This window comes from Python bivittatus, unplaced genomic scaffold, assembly GCF_059951505.1.
Source record: "Python bivittatus isolate LINGU-HERP-01145 unplaced genomic scaffold, Pbiv_v1 ctg000220_np1212, whole genome shotgun sequence".
Taxonomy (NCBI): Eukaryota; Metazoa; Chordata; class Lepidosauria; order Squamata; family Pythonidae; genus Python; species Python bivittatus.
In genome coordinates, this window is record NW_028277048.1 from 42,752,189 (window position 1) to 42,776,258 (window position 24,070).

The 24,070-nt window shown below is 39.5% G+C and overlaps 1 protein-coding gene across 8 annotated transcripts in view; it reads right to left on the bottom strand.

Annotated features, from left to right (window-relative positions):
- CACNA1G (calcium voltage-gated channel subunit alpha1 G) overlaps window positions 1-24,070 on the bottom strand; it is a 208,070-nt gene that overhangs the window by 95,854 nt on the left and 88,146 nt on the right. For all 8 annotated transcript variants that reach the window (XM_088138459.1, XM_088138463.1, XM_088138462.1 and 5 more), the window contains exons 13-16: window positions 14,230-14,323; window positions 12,611-12,795; window positions 11,972-12,421; window positions 909-1,009 (exon numbers count right to left, since the gene is read on the bottom strand). In XM_088138459.1, coding sequence (XP_087994585.1) covers window positions 909-1,009; window positions 11,972-12,421; window positions 12,611-12,795; window positions 14,230-14,323 — 830 coding nt within the window. The remainder of the gene's footprint in view (window positions 1-908; window positions 1,010-11,971; window positions 12,422-12,610; window positions 12,796-14,229; window positions 14,324-24,070) is intronic.

Here is a 24,070-nt window from a genome sequence, read left to right on the forward strand (position 1 = left end):
TTCCCAGCTGAAACTATGGTTGAATCTGTCCAGTTGAAACTATGGTTCAGTCTGCAAGTTTGGTTATACGTACTTTGCTCACATTGGTTGCCTGCTGCTCAGACAGGAATATTTCCAGCTCTAGCTAGAGATGCTTGGGATTGATCCTGTGCTCCATTGCTTTCCCCAATTCTCTGGATCAAACAACTACTTCTGAAAAGTAAGTTTCTACTATTTGAAACTGGGAGGTTTTAGCAGTAGACAAGTCCCCCAGGGTCTGGAAAGTTTCTGATTCCTTCCAAAGTGTCACAGAAAAACTAATGACTTCATATAGCAATACTAAATTACCTTCATATAATGTATTGATATCACTGATGGGAGGTCTTTAGAAGAGAAGGGCAGCTTTGGCGTACTAAGCAAGGATGTTAGGGGCCATGGATGGTAGGTGAGGTAAAAAGAAATAAGCAGCTGAGCAAAACTAGAAATAATTCAGTAGTTGTTGCTGCTGTTACTATGATATACTATTTCTATACTATGACATAACTGTCTGGAAAAATATGTGCGGCTCTCAGTTGGCAGCAGTTCTTCAGGCTCATTCCTCCGTCATTTCATACCAGATACTTCCTTACCTTAAACTGGAAATAACATAGATCCCAGGACTTTCTGCATGCCAATCATGTGCCCTGTCACTGGGTTATGGTTTTTCCCCTAAGTGGTTTGCATATTACAACATGTATTAATTGCCTTCTCAGAAGTGCTAGACACAGGCAGCCTCTGTGAATACCAGTTCCAATCTTTTAGCTGAGAAGGCCTGTTTGACCTTTTTGCCTCTGAGAGTTCTGCAGGAATGTTGTGATTGCTACACTCCGCAAACATTAAACCCAGCATGTTCTAGCACACTTCCACCAATCAAACATGGGTTGCCTTACTTAGACTGAGGAGCAAAGATGTAGACAGACCAGGAATCTCTTTCCTTGCACCAGGAAGGGAGGTGTGCCCTTATCCAAGCCTTCATACGATCCTTTTTACTCTTCAAGAGAAAGAGAAAAAGAGAGAGTCATTGAGAAATCAGTCATATGCTCATTCTACATTGAAAACCAGGATCTGAAAACAGATGGCGGACCGGTGAAGAGTTCATATGGTTCTTTAATTTCCATTCTTGCCCCATCAGTCCTGAATATATTTTGCTGACCTTCAAGCTGAAGATCATCTCTGATGGGACACCTAGGTTGTAAACCAAAGACTAAAGCATACAAACAAACAAATCTGTGTGGAGGCTTAGCCACTGCTGAGTTGCTCAGGTATGGATTAGAGCTAAGAATATCATCAGGCAGCTCCACCTATAGAAGTAATATGAAGAAGGAGGTCGCTGGGGGAGCAGCACAGGTTTAGGAAGTTTATTGAAGAGATGTGCACCACTGTGTACTGGACCTGCTTAAAAACCACTCCAACATAGCAGCTGTACTATAAAAAAAATACACATAACTGTTAAGAATGAACACAACTCTCACTCTATCTCTCAAAGCAACATAAGACAGTATGTTCCAACAGTATTCTGGAGCAAAAATGGGATAAAGCAAAGAGTTTGGAGAAAGAAGAGTAGCACAATCAGCAGCAACAATATTCTCAGGAGTCCCACTCTGTGATGTGGGATAAAATGGATGTGGCAAAGCCCCAACTGTTTTCAGAAGGCTGGTCTACATGGTATATATTTTATCACTTGTGCATTCAGAAGCCATATAATATTTATAGTCCTGGCTGAAAACAAGGTATGGTCTTGGAATAAGTCTCAATAGTGCTGGGCTATAATATACGTTCATTCATGAGATTTGTTGTGTGCCTTTGGGCTGGTTGCTACCTTTCAATCCTTTATAGGGCTGTTACGAAAACAAAATGGGGTGGAATGGGAGCAAATAATGTGTATCTCTTTCACCTCCATACAGGGAAAGAAGGATATATGTAAAAGATGCATGCTCAACACCTTACACATCTCAGCTACAGGCACAATGACAGAATTGTTGTTGCAAAAGCAATTGCAGGTAACCGCTGTTACTATAACATCTTCCCTATGACATATAATGAAGCTGCTTCCCTCATATTTGCTGCCCGGGAAGTCCTGCAGGGTGAGCACCCACCATACTGCGTAGGTAAGGGAGTCCGTTCCTCTTCAAAATGGCATCATTCCTCTGAAAAACAGGGTTACCCTGACAGGAAGGAAACACAAGCTAGGCTTCAATATCGCATTAAGCCACGCTTTTTGGAGTGGTGGCTTGTTTAAATAAGCTATGCACCAGGAGAAAACAAGCCAGATTGTCTCCAGAGATACGGGGGTGGGTGGGGGGTGAGTGTAGGGCTTCTGCTGCTACCTGCATGGTCACAGAGTCACTTTGTGTGAGATGGGTGGCTATATGAATGTGACATGTTAAATAAATAAACAACCAACCAACCAACCAACCAACCAACCAACCAACCAACCAACCAACCTGTGATAACTTTTCAACACCAATCCTACAATGAAAAAGGAGCCGAAGCATGGAGGTAACAATCAAGCAATGTTAAAAAATACCCCAAAATGAAAATTATTTCAATTACTCTTTCATCTCAAAAAGCTCTTTATATTATGAAGTCCAGCCCTGTGGGCTCAGGCATGTGGCTCATTCAAATACCACTAGCAGAGTTTCAGGAGCCAAATGTACTTGAATCAAAATATGTGATCTGGTGACAACTCCAAGATGGAGTTTACAAAGGGATATTCTCACAGACAGACAGATATTGCCTAATAGCATGAGAGAAAAAAATCCAATGAAGCTTGAATTTGCTCATGCTATTAGATGGGTCAAGCCACTATGATGTAAAATTACAATCTGCTAGAAAGCAAATTAAGCCAAGTGAGACAAAACAAATCAAAGATGTTCCCAAGGTGGCAAATGCAAACTTAAAATTATAAAATTCTAAGCATTAAAATATTAGCTACAAGCTAGAAAACTGTTCTTTGTTTCAGCTCTGAAAAGCCAGACAGCTCTCTTGTTGCTTATTATTCAGACCTCAGTGAGTACGCATTGTTTGAAACAAATGATTACATTTAAAATTAAATATGTTTCTAGTCATTGGGAATTTATGAATGTTTCACCAATTAAATTTAGTCCTATGGCCTGATCACATGATATGTCTCCCCACCTGTGTGCTGGAGAGGCAGGATGTCCCTGTTCCATACGTTAAGGTAGCAGTAGTAAAAGCCAGATAATTAGGCAAATAGAAAAAAAAAGTTCTGTGCAATAAATTTGGATCCTTATCGCTGCTGTGCTGAGAAATGCAATTTCTAATGAGTGAACAGCAACTGCTCAATTATACAGATTGTATAACAAGGGAAGCTTCAGGTTCTTCATGGAATTCCACATTAAATCTGGTCTCTAACCATGATGGTTCCAGTGACTTGATGCATGAGGATTTGTGTTCAGTCCTTTCTGCATAGTCAAGTCTGGTATTTGCACTACTGGGATGCAACAGAATATAAATCTTTTATGTTTATGGTCTTTGTATATAGTTGGACTTTTTTAACTAAATTGATGTGGGTATTTATATTTTTAACTGTTTTTGAGGTTTTATTTTAATTATGAGCCACCTAGAGTTACCCTCTGGGGGAGATGGATGGCATATAAATTTAATAAATAAATGGATAGATAAATCTATCATGCACAGATAGACCTTTCCCTGCTGAACGAGGGCCCTTCTGCAAACAGATGACTAAAAGACAATAGCATAAGGCCTTATGGTGGACAACAGCCAAAGTCAATGACCTGTATGATCAAAACATGTGCATAAGCTTTCCCTGGCAGGTAGATAAATCATTAGCAGTAAGATATATGTACACTAAAGGCAAGCAAATCCAGTATTAACTGCAGTTCATGTATTTTGCTTTAGGGCCCTCAATGGTAGAGGGACTTGATTAAAAAAAACAAAAAACTCTATTACGGCAGGACAAATCCCTATACAAAAATTCATACTGTACTGCAATTATATTAAAAGAAATGTCAGGTTAAAGGATATGGTTACATTCTCTCTCTCTCCTGAACCATCTCCAGACAACAGCAGAAGTCCTTGGGGCAACTGCTATGTTTGGATACATAGGCTAAACGAATGAGAAATAATTTGTTGATCAGCTCCATCTAATGAGATAGGAACTCCCTTTTTTGTGTAAATATTTAGATTTGTTGACCACACAGACTATAGAACAGATTTTGCATGTTTTTTCCTTAACCGTTTGATTTCCTCCACCCCGTGCCTTTCAGTGACAGCAGATTTAAACTCTTATAATCCAGAAGCACAATGACTGCAGGGCATCAGATTGGAGAAGGCAGCTACACTATAAAAAAGCAATTTACCTATATCCCAGTGATAGTTGGTTATCACAGTACTGTTACTTATGTAGTATTTCACCACATAAACTGAATCTTGCTCCTTTGTTTTTTCCTTACAAAGTCTTTACTATTTAGGGACTTCTAGAACAGGAGATTGCAAATACACATGAAAGCCATCAGGTGGGAGATGGCCTGGACTCAAATCCCAGGAAGCAAACCCCCCACAAATGAATCCCAACATTTCTTAAAAATAAGCAAAATTGTGTTTCTTTTGGATACTTGGCAGTAAATACAAGACCTATGAAACTAATGGAACTGAAAGGTATATACACATCTGATTTGCCATGAACTCAGCTAAGTACCTTATTAGCCTCAGATGCTAGGTAGAAGGATGACCACTATGATGAAAATGCTTGGGGATGAACAGTGTTCTGGTACAAGAACACTACTTGTCAACCAATGTAAGAACAGTTCAGATTACACTGATAAATATATCCTTGCTCTTTGCTTCTTTGCTCCATAACAAAGTTATATTTTGTTCAGTGACTAAACCTGCCCTGCCCGCAGAGGGCCTTCACCTACTGTGGAGCACCTGATTTTCAAACGCCCATCAAACCAACTTAATTAGGCAGGATTATTTAAAGACACTGGGGCCACATGAAGTATTATCCGGAAGGCTTCCCTGGGGTCATCAAGAAATAATCATAGCTTGGTCTTGATAATTTTGTAATTGGAAAAGGTTCCAAAAACACCTTTTATTCAAACCATGACTTGGTATTTATCTGAAGACTCTGTAGTTAAGTTAAAACCAGTCAGTGGTCTAGAATGCCCTTTTATATCTTTTTTGTCCAATTTTAATGCCAGAGATAGTTTGGGTTTATTTAATTTTTCCTAATCAAGCTATTAAAAGGCTAAATGGCAGAGGGAGAACAATCCCATTTTCCACCTACTACTCTTTATTTGGTTTGTCTATAGTAGATGATGGAAATATATTCAGTCAAATGTTTATTTATGTTTAGAGTTTCCTGAGCAACATCTTGGTACATGTTCAGATTCCATATTTTGCATGTTTTTTAAAGTTGTTCAAACCCAGCTCTCTCAGCCTGGTGTTCTCTGGATGCATTGGACTGTATGTTCTATCACCCATAAACAATAGTCACTGCCTGTGTTGGTTGGGGATTCTAGACACTGGTATCCAATATATCTGAAAAACATCAAGTGGAACAAGATGCTGCAATGCAATTTGTGTTTCTCTCCCTGTGAAGACTAGAGGTGCTAGCTTGCTTACAATCAGCTTGATTGCTTCTAGAGTTCACATTATGTTCAAAGCGATGGCTCAATTATTTTATTCAAGCCAATCTACTTCAGAAGACACACCTGCTCAGCATGAATAAAGATGTAGGAGAAGAAAACACAGCAATAAATACATTTGAGATAGTAAACATTATGGAGAGAATCTGCAATTTAGTAATGCAAGCCAAGTCCATGTAGTTCCAGATTGAATACTGTATATGTACCCCCAAAACCAACATTTGGTGGATGGTACACATGCTTCATTCCCTTTAATATCAGCTGGTGTTTTACTTATATGAGAGCCAGTTTGGTATAATGGCTAAGGCATCAGGCCAGAAACCGGGAGACTGTGAATTCTAGCTGGGTGACCTTGGGCCAGTCACTCTCTCTCAGCCCTAGGAAGCAGACAATGGCAAACCACTTCTGAAAATGCTGCCAAGAAAACTGCATGGACTTGTCCAGGAAGTTGCCAGGAGTTAAAAACTGACTTGAAGGCACACACACACATTTTACTTCTACAGGTAGTCCTCAGTTAATGATGGCAATTGGGACTGGAATTACCACTGCTAAGCGGTGTGGTTGTAAAGCGTGACATTACATGACTGCACCACTTCGTGACGGCAGTTCCGGCAGTCCCAGCTGCCATCGTTAAGTAAGGACCTCACATGACCATGACTTGTGACTTCCTGCCAGCTTCTCCATTAACTTTGCCTGTGGGAAGCTGGCAGGGAACATTGGAAACCACAGTCACATGGCTGCAGCTTGCTGCAACATAATCGCAAACTGGGTGCTGAGCACCCAGCACGATCACATGACCGCAGGAATGCTGCAACAGCCAGAACTCTGAGGACTGGTCATAAGTCCCTCTTATCCAGTGCTGTTGCAAGTTTGAACTGTTGCTGAATGAATGCATGTAAGCTGAGGACTACCTGTAAATGATAATAGGGATTTTTTTTTTTTCAGAAGCCCTTCAGAGTTTCCACTGAGTAAGTGCATTTAAATTTCTCTGATTAGAAATGTATCCAGGCACAGGAAAAGTGCTATAGGTCAGGGGAAAGACAAGGATAAAAATTTGGGATTCAAACTGTTCCAGAAGAAGTTTGCAATCCTAAAAGATCAGGTTCATGGCTCCAGAGTATTCCTTGATATTTTACTAATCCTGATCTCCTGGGAGAGTGAAATAGCAAGGAGTGTGTTTACACAGTTATACTTAGTGCACTAGTTTAATTTTGACTAAGTCGATCTGATGTAAAAAAAAAAAATCCTAGTTCAATCATATCTAGATGATTGTCATGCACTTACAACTCTGAAAAGCATCCAGATGGTTCAGTTGTGCAAAAAGTGGCACCTCAGTGTGCTATATGGTGATCATATTATATCAGATTGAAAGATCCACACCGGTTACTCATTGTTTTCCGGGCTCTATTCAAGATATTGGTTTTAATCTTAACAGTTTTAATGGCTTATAGCATTACAAATTAAGGGACTCTCTGTCTTATTATGAACATATGTTGCTATTAAAATTATAGGAGAGGCCATTTAAGGAAAGCACCACTCATTTTTTCTTGTATTGCTCTCAAACTGTAGTATATTTAAAATTACAGTTGCTTTCCACCTCTCACTCATCGTTTCTAGAAAAGTTTCAAGGCATATCTTTTTTACTTGGCCTTTTAAATTTAGTGTTTTGTTGTTCTAGTGTTTTCAACAATGGTTTTACTATTGACTTTTATGTTCTTCCATTGTTCTTTTCACTCTTTGTGCACCACTGTGATGATTTTTAGCAAGAATATCCAGTCAATCAAAACAACCAACCAACCAACCACAAATGGTTTTAATTCTTATTGAAAAGCAGGAGGCACTATAAAGGAAAGGTTCATAAGTTTAAAGACTCAAGAACAAAAGTTGCAATTCCCTTTGTCTTACCTACAATTATTGTCCTGTTGCTCCTGCCTTCCATTATAAGCTCTTGTAAGGATGACTCACAGAGTATCATTTTAGGGTCTGACTACTCTAAAATGAGAATTAGAATTCAACTAAAAAAAGTGGGAGTCCCAGAACATCTCATTGTCCTCATGAGAAACTTATATACAGGTCAGGATGCAACATGGTGAAACAGACCTGCTCCAGGTTGGCAAAGGAGTGAGACAAGGCTGTATACTCTCCCCTTACTTATTCAACCTACTGTATATACCAAATATATATTAAGGAAAACTGGATTGGAAGATTAGTGTGGTTTTAATATTGGTGGAAGAAACATCTATAACCTGCACTATGCTGATGACTACTCTGATAGCTGAAAATGCAAAGGATCTGCATGCCCTAGTAATAAAAGTCAAGGAGCACAGTGAAAAGTGAGACTAAAATCAAATATAAAGACGACCAAACTAATGACACCAGGTAGAACCACCAGCCTTAGAATTGACAGTGAAGATATCGAAGTGGTGGATAGCTTTGGACTTTTAGGATCAACCATCAGCAGTAAAGGGACAAGCAGTCAAGAAATATGCCACAGACTAGCCTTGGTAGAGCAAGCCCTGAAGGCCTTGGAAAAGATATTCAAATACCGTGATGTGTCTATACCTCCAAAGATCAGAATCGTGCAAGCCATGGGTATATCCTGTGACACTCTATGGAAGTGAAAATTGGACTTTGAAGAAGCAGGATAGAAACAATATTGATGCCTTTGAACTTTGGTGTTGGAGAAGACTCCTGAGAATAACATGGACAGCCAAATAAATAAAGCAATGGATCATTGAACAACTCAACACAGAGTTCTCACTTGAGGCACAAATGACCAGGCTCAATTTATCCTACTTTGGACACATTATGCAAAGACCCAGCTCTCTGGAGAAGGCTGTAATGCATGGAAAGATGGAAGGAAAGAGTAGAAGAGGACAATCAGCAGCAACGTGGATTGACTCAGTTACAGCGGTGATGGGGGCGCTGTTGGAACCATGCTGCAAATCCTGTCTTAATTAGTTGGGCAACATGCAAGTCTAAAATCAGCTACACAATCAAGGTTCACCCCAAATCAAACTCCAAAATGATGAATGCTATCAACTATCATGAATACCCATTTATAATGGTTCATGGAAGACAAACAGAACTTACTATAGAGCTACAGTATTAAAATAGATGAAGACAAGTAAGATAAAAAAAAACAGATATGTAAACAGGAAATGAAGGGAAGCCTGAACAGTCTTTGAATGGTGTCTTTTACTGTACTTTAGTTACCAACGTAGTCCTTCCTTGATATTCCCCTTAGTCTATATTTACCTAACAAAAGCATGAAAGTGTGTTTGCATAATTAATGCCATATCTAGTTTGGCCCTCAGTCTTCCAGCCCATTCACTTTCTCAAGTCAAAGTTGGTATTCCTGCTCACTTCACCATTTTTAAATGTGACATTGCAGAATTGGAGTTTGACAGACTGGATACAGTTTCAACAAGCCTTAATTGTTGTTGAGGCTGATTAATTCACTATCATTGTCTAACAAGATGGTGTCACGCAAATTGAACTACAGCTTGGAACGGCTGATAGCCTTGCTTTGACCCTTTGCGACTGAATTTTCTTTACTTCAATATGCTGATTCATACACAGCATCTTTCCTTGATGCAGCTGTGCATTCATATTACAATCCCCTGTTGCAAACATTTCCTCCACCAACTGGATGCTTGTGTGTGTGCATGTGTGTACTATACAGAGAGAGAGAGTTATACACACATACACTTTCTTTATTGCTGCATCTTGAATAAGGCTCTTGCCTGTAAGAAGCTCATAATAAATTTGCTATTCCTTAAGGAGCCAGAAGACTTGCTATTTTTGTTCCTTTGGACTTACATAGCTGCTTGGCTAGAATTTGTTTTTAATAGGAGTGGACATTTACATCATGCTTTTCCACTGGAGTTTTGAGAAATGTAGTGGCAAGAGTCCTCATTTGACCTTCCAGGAGCCAGGGCTACAAAAGGGAGGATTTCTGCAGATTGTTATTTGAGTAGTTACATTCCACATCTTCTGGGTGACCAAAGACTAAGTTCCTTCCTAATGGGTGCCACATATAATCTCTCTAATTGCCCTTGATCAAGTTGAAGCTCCAGGTTTCTGTCTTGCAGTCTGCTTCTTTATAACCATCTCTGTTGGTTTTTCTGTTGTCTTGAGCAGCACTGGAATTTTCAAGGGTCCCACTACAAACTGCAGGGTCTTGCTGTCAAGTAGAGCTAATATAGCCTTACCTATCTAATCAGCTCCAAACTGCCAGTGACTTTTTTCCGCTTGTTTTTAGTTCCATACTTGCTGATGTTAACTAGCATTTCCTAAATGGCTTCTTACTGGCCCAGAAGAAAACATCATTAATGAGAGTACTGCCTTTTTGTATTGAAATTAATACAAAGTTTACTGTGGCCCCATGAGATGAACAGGCCAATTTCTGCCCTTCCTTAGGAATCTTAATGACAGTTAATGGAAGCAGAAATCACCCATTTGAAACTAAGGAGACTATATAACTCTGTCTTTGAAAAAAGGCTAAAACACCCTTACCTTTTTCTCTTTTTGTGTGAAGAATACCTTGCTGAAGGCATGCAAGTTACTGCTGGTGCCTCTGACATCATCTAGCTAGCTATCTAATTACTGTATGAAGACCACAGATTCTTAGGCTAATGAAGCCTAAGTTTGTTCTCCTTCTTCCTGTTCTGATGTAAAAAGGAAGATTGGGGGAAGGCTGGGCATTCTCTCCATACCTCTAACCCCTAAACAAAAAAGATTTGCGGTGGACAACATCAGGACCAGCTGCCCTGTAGAGTGACATGGCTGTCTCAGCTCCAATCTGTGGCTCTAGGCTGGCCTTAACTGTCAGCTGTTGTAGAAGATGTTGTCCTGTGGTGAAACAAGATTCAACAACCAATATAGGTAGCTCTTCTGGAATGGGATTATCTTATCCTTTGCTCAGGGTGTACAGTAACCAGGGCTAGCTCTGGTTATAAAAATTATATCCTTCTCTTTCAATCTCCCAACTGGAGTTAAGGCAGATAATGGTTGTTCCCTGCTAGGTCAATGCAGTGGCTAATATGCCTTTCTCCTTTCTTCTTACCTTCAGCTGAAAGCAGAAAAGAGCAACAGAAAATGAGGGGAATGTGTTAAAATGTGATACACAACAGCACTTTTTCTATGTCTGTAATGTATCTATGTATTGTGGGTGTTTGTGCATGTATGTGTACATGTGTGTCTGTATGTATGAAATCTCAGAATGTCCAGCTGATTATCCTCTTTCTTGCAAGCCATAGCACTTATTTACTTATTTATTTGGCCAGCTGCCAAATATATCCAAGAAGAATCTTCACAAACATTCATAGGATGGTGCATACCAAAATATCCCCACTCCAAGTCAGCAATGTTTGGAACTGAATATATCATGGATCCTCATGAGCACATGGATACTTCCATAATCATCATGCTCCTTTGCATAAGGGCTGCTCATGGTGGCATGAAATCTAACCACAGATCTACAGTATGTGACTCAGATGATTAATATGTCGTTATCCATAACATTTGGATACTGGCTTTGTGGAACTAGCTATCATCATACACCAGTTCTGTGAAGATTCTATCTCATCCTCTTCTCCTCTACAACAGTTTTTCCCTAAGCTGATATATTGCATATGAGTTGAATTAATATTCCATAATGCTTTAGCCATGTCGGCTGGAGATTGTGGGGACTGAAGTCTAGAATATCTAGTGCACAGTAAGACTGAGAGGGCCAGAGAGGATACAGAGGCATCACCAGCATCTCCTTGATGCAGGTCCAAATTGGAATTCTTTTATGATTGCATAGTAGGTTATGTCAGAGACAAAGTTCTGGAAATCATGGGAGACATTGTTTAGAGAAGATGACATCTGCAAGTCAAGTGATAATGAGTGGAGAGCTAGAGTAAACAAAAAGGAAAGGGAAGATGGAATCATATAGATGTTACAGATATTTTTAACCAAATGACCACTTAAGTTTAAGGATTTGTGCTAGCTGAGCCATATCATATGATATGATATGATATGATATGATATGATATGATATGATATGATATGATATGATATGATATGATATGATATGATATGATGACATAATTTCTTATGGGCATGTTAAAGTTATGACAACTGTGATTTCTCTAGCATACACACTTGGGTTATTTATTAATGAATAAATATGTCAGTGCCCAATAGTTAAGAGTATATTGGAATGAAATGTTATGTTCCTGCAAAGTAACAAGGATCAGAACGTTTTACTCTCTTCTACAGAAAAAAAAAATCAAAACAGAAGCAAAACGGTGCCAGGTAATCTGGCTCTCACTTACTAAGTTGCCCTCATCGTCCAAATCATCACATTCTGGGAGCGGATCATCCAAATGAAGCTGCTGAATCAAGACTCTTGGGGTTGTTTTGCCATTGTAGTCTTGGCGCTCTGTTGTAGTGCTGTGGCTACTATGGATGCTGCTGGTCCGGTAGAGAGAAGGCACCTGCAGGGTATCTTGGAAGTCAAAGGAGCCTTTGGTTTCTAATGACTCCATGCGGTGAGGTATAGAGCCGTTAACGCTCCCAGTCCGGCTGGATTGTTCTTCATCTGAGCTTTCCCCTTCCTCCGAACTCTGCTTTCCATCCCCTGACAAAAGCGATTTATGCTCACTGCTCTGGTTTGTGCGGCGTTTCAAGCTAGGTGCCCGCCCGATGCTGTTCCAGCTCGACCTGCGGCTGTTCCAGCTACTTCCTGTACTCCATGGGCCATGTGGAGAGCTCCGGGTGCTGACCTGAAGTGAAGCAAGTGAGAAAGCCAAGAATATCAACTGAACGCCAGAAGCAATAACCATTTGGGGCCTGAACAAAATTAATAATGCCCCAAGACATCCAACTGGTGGAATAAATTAATTAAAAGATGCTGGCAAACTGGGAGTAAAGGCAAGAAGCAAAGGCTACAAGGGAGAAGGTGAGCCACATACCGGGGATTTGAGATCAAATGTATTAGGATCCATGGAGATGCCGCTAGCTCTTCGGGAATCATAATCCTGAGCCACTTCTCCATAGATGGCACTTTTTGGCAAGGGCATGGGTGTAGCAGCTGTGTGAATGATAAGTGGGGGAGTCAAGCTCTTCTTTAGCTCTGGGTGATCACAAAGAGCCATCACTGAAAAAATAAGAAACAAGACATTCATATCATACCCTATATAGGCAGAGACATATGAATCCATGTGGCCAGGACAACTTTCATACCATGTCTCGATCTTTCCTCTTTCTTATGTCTCCCAATCTTCTAATAGGAGACTCACAAACCTTCATTTTCCAAGTTCTCTGGGCCCTTTTACTGTCTACTCATGAATTACAAATAGCACCCCTCTGTTTTCCTACTCTTGCTTTAAGATACTGACAAGGCCAGCTTCCTCTCAGATTATACCCTTTAATGGCATCCTAAAAAGTATGCAAGATGGATGACAATCACATGTAGCAGGGGTGTGCTAGAAGTGGCCTCCCAGCTGTTGCTGAACTGCAACTACCATTGTCTCTCTACCTTAGGAGTCAGGATTTAACAGGACTTAACCTATGAAGGCCATAGATTTCTCACTCTTAATGCACACTGAGAGCAATATTTCCCCTTCACTGTTTATCATGGAGAGATTTTTGTCCCAAATGTAAGCTTAACACCATATGATAAACCATACATCAGATTCAAAATTATTTATAGCTTGAGCTGCCCCCGTTCTCCACCCAGTTAATGTTGCTGAGCTCCTCCAGTGAAGAGAATCTTTCTCAAGACATTTCTTACATCATATTATCTTTAATCAAATCATGTAATATTGACTGAAGCTCTCAACACACACACACACACACACACACACACACACACACACTACAGTATCCATTATTATTACTACAGGGACTGTATCTGTGCTACCAAAATTCAGGAAGGGGCCACTAGATGGTAGCAAATGTAGAGGTTTCTGCATCCCTTTGTTGCCATCTAATGATCAATCAGATTTTTGCAGTCCATTAAGTCCTCCTAAGGCATACTAATTCAGACACATTATGTGAAGACTCAGCACTCTGGAGAACGCTCTAATGCTGGGAAAGATAGAAGGAAAGAGAAGAAGAAGATGACCAGCAGCAAACTGGATGGACTCAATTACAGTGGCAATGGGGGCACCTCTGGAAGACCTGAAGGACCAGGTTGGAGACAGTCAGTCTTGGAGAAAAAGTATGTAGTCGCTAAGAGTTGACACCAGCACATAATCAATAATCAAAGGCATACTAAAGTGAGATAATACATTTCCTCCCCCCCTTTATTTATTTATTTATTTATTTATTTATTTATTTATTTATTTCATTACTTTTTTTTTCTTTCTTGTTACCATTTGATTATTTTTCTCTTGGTTCTGTTTTATTAAATAAATAAAGCAGAACCAAGAGAAAAATAATCAAATGGTAACAAAAAAGAAAAAGAAAACAAAACAAGGCAAGATATAAGGGCTTCTCATAGATATATAAACACATATATGAAATTTTACACTATAAATGGACACATTTCCTTGCAGGAAAAACAGCAGCACTTAACATCATTACTTACAGGCTGGATTTGAAAAATTTTTCTTAAGTCCAGACTCTTCTTCCAAACTATGGGGGAAAAGTTCCCCCTCAGAATCCGATTTAGTAGCGTCCCCCTGGAGAAAAACAAAGTGCCTTAGCCAACAGGAAAAGGAGGGAAAGTCAGCTGGCCATTCCCCACCTGAATAAAGGGGTTCTTTCTTCCCCCACACAAGATTCACTGTTCCACTGAAACTGTTGCCACAGTAGGACACCACCTTCCACAACATGAGGCATGCAAATATTTAATTCCATATCTGTTTCACTACGCAATACACTTTCGGAAAGGGCAGGTAAAGCAGCTAAAGACGTGAGAGAAGCAAAAATAATTGGTTTCATCCTGGTAGAAACTCGGCCTGGAAGCATAGTTAACTCCCAGGGTTAACCCCCCTCCCCTCCTAACATATTTTCTGAGGTCTTCAAAGGAACCTCTAACATAGCCTAATTCCCAAGCACTTACCATTCTTTCTACTCAAATAAATATTTTAGCCCAATCACAGTAGCCCAAATTTTAATCAGAAATCTGAAAGTATATCTGGGTGTTTATGTTGGCTAAATAAGAATGGTGGGGGTGGTAAATGGAAGACAGAAATTATAGCCAATTGCATGCAGCCTTGAATCAAAATATACTGTATATACTTTTCAGATCGATTCCTATAAATACAGAACCATTAATCTGAATTGTTGGAAGGAACAAGGCTGGGACTATTTTTTCAATCCATGGAGCCACTGCAGTTTCATAAAACAGCCTGACTTCTACCTCTCCAAATTGCTTAACCAGAGATCTGGTTGAGATGGATGAATTCTGAAATCGGCATGAACTTGGGGGTGTGTGTGGGGGGGTGGTATTCAGGGGCTGGGCCTACCCTTGATTTAATTCATACAGCCATTAGGATAAATGGAAGGGGTATCTCTCAAAAGTGATGCTCGGCTTCTGACAGTGAAATCAGAATCAATGGCCTGTAAATAATGGGCATTTACCATACTGGCAAGGCTTTTTTATCAAATAGAATTTCTTTAATATTCAATGTTGTCTTTATTTGTCTCTGCCATTTCCTTTCTTGGCCAGATTTTTAGATCAAGCATTATTACCATATTGGAGCCCATCTCTGGACTAATCTAATGATAATGGTGGCATATTAAGACATTGCACTAAGCCACAGCAAGGTTTGGTTTTGGTTTAATGTGTTTTGTGAATATAGGCACTGTAGTTTATAAGCCATGGTTAATGGCTAACTATGATATTTGAATCCAGTCAACTGTGGCTTATTGAAGAAATCACAATTAAGCAACCATGGCTTAATGTAATGTAATAACCTATTATATGAGCCAGGAATAGAATAGCCCAGAAGGACTGAAGGCTGCTTTCTGGCAATTCTGACCCAAGGTAGCTTCATGAAGACAGTCAACAGAGGAAATCAATAGGTGATAACACAAAAAAAAAGTCTTATCAAATCAGGAAAGAAAGGTAATTAACCCAGCAAAATACAACAAAATCCATGCTGCTGTACTAAAAAGCGTTAGCTCACCAGGATGGCATTGGATGCTTGAGAAAAACTTAAAATGGAATGGGCTTGGTTGGGAGGATAATGTTCAAGAGCAGACTTTTGAAATTAATTGAAAATTTTGCCTGATTAAAGTCCAGGTCACATCATCAGTATAAGTGACCTTTATTTTTCCAGCTAAATGTGTGCTTGGGCATCTATGTAGATAAACATATCTGCAAGGCATTTCTCTCCAATCAAGCTGTGGCCTTTTTCACAGATGTATCTTGCACCTAAGCACAGTGAATGCATAAATAGGAAAGCCTGCGCCTTTCCATCCCTATTCAGGCCTTTGGAAACTCGAAATGGGGAAGGAGCATGAGCTGTGCAGGGTGGCCCCGGCTCTTTTCCACTTGGTTCTGGCTGCTGCAGGTGACGGTTTGAAGAGAGCTCTCTACCTGACAGGAATCGTCCTTGCACTTGACAGTCTAGTGAACCGTAACTGCATGATCCCAGCAGCTTCCTAGCAGTCTTCCCCATCAACACTTGGAGGTCAGGCTCAAGGCAATGAGGCCAGGATGCACATCCTCAGGCTCCTTCCAGGAATCCTGTTTCTAAATGTTTAAGTAAAGCTGTTATGAGAAATCTTTGATTGCCTGGCTTCATAGTGGGTGGGACCTTTAAAAAAAAATACCTCTGAAGAACACAGAACACTCAGCTAAGATGAACTTGCAACTAGATTTTTGTTGTGACTCAGAGTTAAGCTGATGTCACCTCCTTTGGATATTTTCCAAATAAATATATTAGAAATCATCTGCTTCTTTGAATGCTGAAATAAGGCTAGAAGCAGTAATCCATTCACATCTGCAATTCATGGATTAATTCATTAGTAATTTGGTTAGGTCTTACCCATGTTTCTTCATAAAATACTGTAAGAAGCATAATGTAAAAAAAGATAAAGTAATTTTCTCTTCATGGTTGCCCAAATGCCTATTAATTTAAGTGTAGCATTTCAATCTTTCATGATTAACAGATCCCTTATACCAAAAGAATTTAATCCAATGTAAAGGATGGTCTTTATTTATTTTGTATTGCTTAAGAGTCACAATGGAAATGGTCTCTTGAGAAATGAATTAATAATGCTGTTGTAAAATAGCTGCCTATTTCTCTTTATTCAGACAATGCATTTGAGCTCATTTTCTCAATAATAAATGATTAATAAGATAAACTGCAATCTTAATTAAATATCCCCAAAAGATCATTTCTGTTCATATGCTTCAAAACCTACGCAGTCCAATGGGTAGTGGATTGGCTTGAAGCTTGACGAATTTAGGATGACCACATGGACAACTATGTTTTGTCAGCCAACTTTTCCTGCAGTTCAAATCTGATTTAAAAAGGATCATGTGAATGTGAGAAAAATGCCTGTGCAGACCTGTGTCTTTATAGTGTTGTTGAAAATGCAGATGTAAGCATTATGTAAAATGATGCTTGGTGCACATTGTAAGCAATATCTTCACAAATGTTTGAAGCTAAAGCTCGTTAAAAAGCTCCAAAAAGCATTAATGACACTGGTTAGTGAAACCATCCTTACTTTAAAATAAAAAGGGAGTCTGCATTAAAAGCCTTCCAATAACATTGCAATTGGCAGAAATGGAATTTAATATGGTTTTTTTTGTTTTTTAGTTTGTGTTCCAAACAAGTTTTTTAGTTGTTAGGTGACAGTTTGGCTGATGTGAGATTTAATATAACTGCCATTATTTTATCCTCCCACCCTTTAGTACCAAACCCATTTTTTTCCTTTAGAATACAGCATCCTGCCATAGAACCCAACAGCAACTTGAAAATGCTAAGCACTAAGTTTACTACAGGCAAGCCTTACCCACTTGGGCTCCCAAAGAAATTACCTGTTTTTTCACTCCTAGTTTGCCTTTCTGAATGAAAAAGGCATTAGGTGAGCAAAGGTATAGTTTGTTCATGAAAAGCATGAGATGTGCCATGAACTGCAGGAAACGGGCCAGCATGTAGGAAGGCAGCCTATGGCTATTACAGCTGTCCTGACTTTGGTGCTCTCCAGAAGTACAGATCATGCTGGCCAGAAGATGTTGTAGTTCCAATACCTCTGGAAAGCACCAGGTTAAAGAAGCCTGGGTTGTCAAAGAAAGGACCCTGGATCTAAACAAAAACCACCACTTCTAATACTAGACAGAAACTGAGAAAAATAGGGAAGGACAGACTTATAGTGGGAGTAGGCAATGACAAAGATGGCAGAATTTGTGATGTGCTGATTTCACAGATTTAAGGCAGGGTAGTAGATTTGCATGACGGCAATATCTGACACATGCATGAGTGTTGTCCTTTGTTTGCTTTATTTTTAAAAGGCTGTAACAATATTCTACCAACATTTTAGACATCCGTTAAGAAAGAAGTGTTCCTCTTTTTATTGACCTCTCCTAGAGAAATTCTGACCTCTCCTAGAGAAAACTCAAGAAAAATTTCCCCAAGGCCTCTGGTGGTATGCCCAGATAAACTAAATGAATCAGATTTTTTTTTTTTTTTAATGCTGTCAGTAGCTGCCTCAATTCTAGAATGGCCTTTTTTAGGACAGAGTCTTCTCACATATGAGCATCCACAAAGCATGCTTGATTTTAGGTCCCGTCTGTCTTTGATGAGTTTTCCTAGTGTCTCTGTCTCTCTCTCCTTTTCTCTTTTTTAAAAGAGAGTTGGCCTTGGCATGCAAAAGGGTTAAGTGACAATTTGTAAGGTATGTCTACAATGGAGATTATGACTTGCCAACAATATGGTTTATATTTTCTTAGAATTCACTTTGAGCATATGGGCAAATTTCTTATTGACCTGAATTGTTTCTGGGCCTAAGTTCATACTCCTTTGCTGTTGATAATAATATAACTGAGCCAGCTGAAATAATAATGCTCTGTCTCCAAAAATTAGAAACATAAACCTATATCCATTAAAATCAGTGTTCAGGAATGTGTATTAATATGATAGATTCAAGCAACAATCAATTATCCTGGCTCAGCCAAATCCAAGAGCTACACACAAAGTTAGAGCAAGCAGCATGTGTTTCTGCTCATCTATGATGTGCCAAGGCACGCTGCTAAGCTTCTAGGTGGTGGGAAGTTCACTTCAAGATCTTCCCCCTTTGGAAATGCTGGCAGGGGCCCTGAAGTTTAAAAAGAAGAATCTTAACAAGTAGAAGTCTAGAAGAGGTTTTCATTTATCGGAGAGACACCCTCTTAATTCCCTCAAAGAAGGAAGAGACTTAAAATCAAGGTCAACTTGACAATGAGAACAAATTCATAACCAAACATCTATCATAATGAGAACAGTGGCAATGATGTGAGTGCTCACAACACAGAGAGGGAGAAAGATGGGCACAGAGATAGAGAGATTGGAGGAGAGAGAACTGTCAGACAAAGCTTGTGGTGTTCATGCCAGGTCTTACATACCACCGACGAGTCGACAGGCAGCTGAATACAGCTTAACTGCCTACTCGCTGCTTCCCGTTTGGTGATTTCCTGAAGTAAAAATGAGGAAGGAGGGTGAGGGGATGGATGGAAGGAAAGAAGGAAGGAAGGAAGGTGGATTTTTCAAATTTTATAAATCTTAACATTAAAACTGAGAGAGTGGATAAAAGGGTAACAAATATATTGATAAGAAAGGAATAGCAGCAGGAAGGGAAGAGAAGGGAAGGTACCCATTGCAGTAAATTTTGTATCACGGAGAAGCAGTTGAATAGGTTACACTACCCTTGGGTTATCTGATGTAGCCAAATTCAGTTCTGAATCACACTGATTCAAGCTGTTGAGACTCCATTTATGGACACATAATCCAGACCTTTAAATTAAGAGCTCTGTTGACAGATATTTATGGCTAATATGTGAACAAACTGTTAAAACAATAAGAGTCTTCAACGTTATCCATCCATCCATCCATCCATCCATCCATCCATCCATCCATCCATCCATCCATCTCCCAAAGAAAAGAACATGTTTTTCAAAAAAGAAAAACTGCAATATCTGCAAACCACTTCTATATTGTTGCCAAAAAAACTGAATGGGAGTCTTTACCTTTAACAGACAAAAATTGTAGGATTAAATAATAAATGAGAGCCAGTTTGGTGTAGTGGCTAAAGCATTAGGCTAGAAACTGGGAGATTGTGAATCCTAGTCCCACTTTAGGCACAAAGCCAGCTGGGTGACCTTGGGCCAGTCCCTCTCTCTCAGCCCTAGGAAGGAGGCAATGGCAAACCACTTCTGTAATCTTGCCAAGAAAACTTCAGGGACTTGTCCAGGCAGAGGCCAGGAGTCAACACTGACTTGAAGGCAATAAGAATAAGAATAACAACAACAACAAGAAGTCAGTTATCTTAAGTATTCCAACGATGACGAGACAACACCCTAGTGAGTATCTCTGTGCTATTTCAAAGTTAACATATTACCAACATAAAGTAGTTCATTTAATAGTTTATATCCAGTTTCTCCCTAATTTTAATGATCAAAGGGATATGACAAAAAGGGACAAGAGAATATTTACGGAGTTCTAGTGTGTGAACAACATGTGCTCTATAGCTTATAGTTGGTCAAGAATATGTCCAATCATGTATCCTAGTTCCTCCCTATGCAGTTGCTGTTGCTAGTTGTTTCCAGCTTGTCTTGTGATGGCAAAGATGCCTTAAGACAGGCTCAGAACCTGATGACTACCCAGACAACCTTGCAGTTTTCTTGGCAATAATACAGGAGTGATTTGCCATCGCTGTCTTCAGGAACTTTTAAAATTTCTAAATCTGGGCTGCAGCCCTGGGATTCACTGCTGGTCTTGCATCTGAGTACAAACCCAGCCCAGTTTTGCTTAGTTTCTGAGCCAGGCAATGTTGGCCAAATGCTACCCGTTGCTGAGGTCGCAGAAGTATAGACAGAGCAAGTAGCTGCTTACTGATCATTCAAATGGAGATTCCACATGCTTTGTTACTAATAAGAGATGCTAATCTTTAAGTATTGCTTGACTGAAAACAACATAGTAATAATTCAAGATCATAAAAGGCCATTTATATTAGAACAAACTCTTGAGGCTTAAAAATGATAAATCATTCGCAGTTGGGTTTTACTTTAAGTATACTCCAATTATATTTGGCAGAATTATTGGGAGAACCCCATTTTTATATAGCACATCATACTTCAGGAGTTTAAAAAATCAAATACATTTGCAGTTATTTAATACTGTTCCATCCAGTCACTCATGCCCTGGTCACCTCCTGATTGGATTACTGCAATGCACTCTACATGGGGCTACCCTTGAGGAGTATCTGGAAGCTACAGCTGGAACAAAATGCAGCAGCACGGACAGTTTTGAATGCCCCCGGGGGGCACATATAACACCTTTGTTACATGAGCTGCATTGGTTGCTGGTTTGCTTCCGGGTCCAATTCAAGATGTTGGTTATTACCTTTAAAGCCCTTCATGGCACAGGACCAGGTTATCTGAAGAGCCATCTCACCCCATTATATCAGTCCATCCCACTCAGTCTGGCAGAAGGGGCATGCTGCAGACCCCACCAGTCAAGGAATTTCGGCTGGCGGGGTCTAGGAAGAGGGCCTTTGCTGCCTTGGCCACCGCCCTGTGGAATAATTTACCACCTGAGGTGCGGTCCGCCCCCACTCTCCTGGCCTTCCAGAAGAATGTGAAATTTTGGCTATGCCAGATGGCCTGGGGGCCTGATGGGGGCTCATATTGTTGGAATTGACTGGTGGGGTAATTGATTCTGCCCCCCCCATCATCTTGAATTTTATATAGTCTTTTTATATATTATTTTTTTAACTTATTTAATATGGATATTTATATTTTTACTGTTTTAACATCTGGATTTTAATTGTGAGCTGCCCAGAATCACCTGGGGGAGATGGGTGGCATATAAATTTAATAAATAAAATAAAATAAATAAATCTGGCAATTACTTTTAAAAATAAGATATGCTATAGCAGCCTTTTCCAACTTGATGCCCTTCAGATATGAGAGATTATAGCTCTTAGAACTTCCAACCAGCATCTGGTTGGAGAAGGGGCCCTGTGGGCTTTCAGTTCCCAGGAGAAGACAAAATGCTAAAAAAAGCTATATATTTAATCATAATGGAAATATTTTCTGTTTGTGAAAACTGAGAATTTTGATCTCATCTTTGATTTAAGGAATTGGATTAATTATTCTGGCTGTACTTCAAGTTTGCATTTCTTAGATGAAGACAAAAAGCATTTTGGAACGCCAAAGCTGGTAACCATACTTGTTAAATTAGCCATATCAAAATCGACAGTTTTGATAATTTTTCATTGTGTTACACAGACACTTAATTATCTCTTTCCAGAGATACTGATGATGGATGTGACAATAGAATTCATTTCTAGTGTGCTGCTGCCCATATTTTATTTATTTATTCATTCAATTTATCTCTTACCTTTCTATTCAATTCAAGATGACCAATAATTACTAATATATACAAAACAATTGAAGACCTGGTGAAAAAGATGAGCTCTAAGTGCAAAGAAAGTGTAAAATGCCTTAGGAATTAGAACCACTGAAAGAGCAGTTGGTTGAACTTTGGACTTAAGCAGCAAAAATTAAGACCTATCATGATAATTTGAGTAACCATATCTCAGGTTACAACTTGCAGACAGTCCTTTTGATCATCCCATTCAATAAATCAGCAAGCAAACTAACATTAATTTCCTGTGTAATTCAAACCACTAATCTACAGATAACAGCTTTAGAACAACAACAAAAAGACCTAATACTGCAGATATACTGCAGATAATACAGCAGTACTTTCCTACTCTGCTACCTTCCTGTTAATGACAAAATGAGAAGCTGTTGTTAACAGAAAACTTTCTGGTTGATTGCTAATTTGCAGAAAGGGAGGAGTGAAGAAGTGGAGTCAATCTATAATGTGATTGTCTGAATGCAAATATGAAATCCATTTCATGTGTTTTTAAACTGATGTGTGGAAATGTGATTATGTGCCAGAAAAAGTAAAATGCCAGGACTATGTCAAAGCCCGAGGTATGACCAGGGTCATTCTAAAAAAAAATGTTACTGAGTGTTGAGTGAAGGTCAAGCACATTATTTTCCTGCTTCTGTCTCCGACATCCCCGTTGCTTAATATAGCTTCAGCTGGCTTTCCCCAGTCTAGTGCTGCCCAGGCAGATATGTCTGGCCTTAGTTCCCAGAATCCCATAACCAGCATGGTGCTGGCTGGAGACCACAAGAGCTGAAGTCCAACATAATCTGGAAAGCATCAGTTTGGGGATTCTGACACCTGCCATCCTTCCTTACTAGTTGCTTTGTGCTAGGAGAAAAAACAACACAAAAGAGGAACAGGAGATAAACTAAGAATTCTCAGAGACAAGCACAGAATCTGTAGGGAACATGAAAGGATTACCAATAAAAAAATATGTTCCACAGATAATGTTATCATGTAGTCCCCCGGGAGGGAAGCTTTATCGTGGACAGGAAGCTCTCTCACTGGGATCCTATGTTTCTTTCTTAGATAAAGTCTCCAGGGCACAAACCTAACAGCTCACTCACTCAGTCATTTTTGTATTATATAATCTTTATCAAACTGAGCCCTGCTTGCATATCTTATAACACGCAATATAAAAAAATAACATTCAGAAGACCCAATGAAAACAAATCCCCACTCAGATCCTGTAGGAAATGTGCCTTCTGCACATGTAATGTAAAGCATCAGCTACGCTCACGTTTTAAAGAGCTGTGTATTATACACATGCATATTGAGAATAGGCCCAGTATTTTGTATATATGACGGCTGCTTAGCAACGGAAATGTCCAGTACATTCTTATACTAAAATTAACAAAAGTGTTTCCAGAGTCAAGAAAAGACGCTTGAGGGCACAAAGATAAAACTGTCAGCAGCATTGAGATGACATTATAGAGAAATGGGTAGGGAGTTGAAAAATAAAATTTTCATTGACTTTAAAAAAGATTACTGTGGCAGACAAAAGAAAACAGTTTTCTATTGTTTTTTTCCTCTTTGGAAAGACCATTATTTCTTTGCAGTGCATATTATATCGAATATATGGTCCTGTGAAGGAATGTAGACCTGGCCTTGAGAATGAGAAGGAACGAGCGAACCATTAAGGGGTGGGTGGGCTGGGAAGTTTCAGAAGAGACTACTCAGCCTGGAGAAAGAGGAAAACATGAAAAAGTAACTCAAAATAACTCCACCTTGATTTTGTTTATATAAGATGGGACAGAGAGAAACCCTGACAGGATTTCAAGATTCTGTTATGCTACCTTACAGCAGAAGAACATT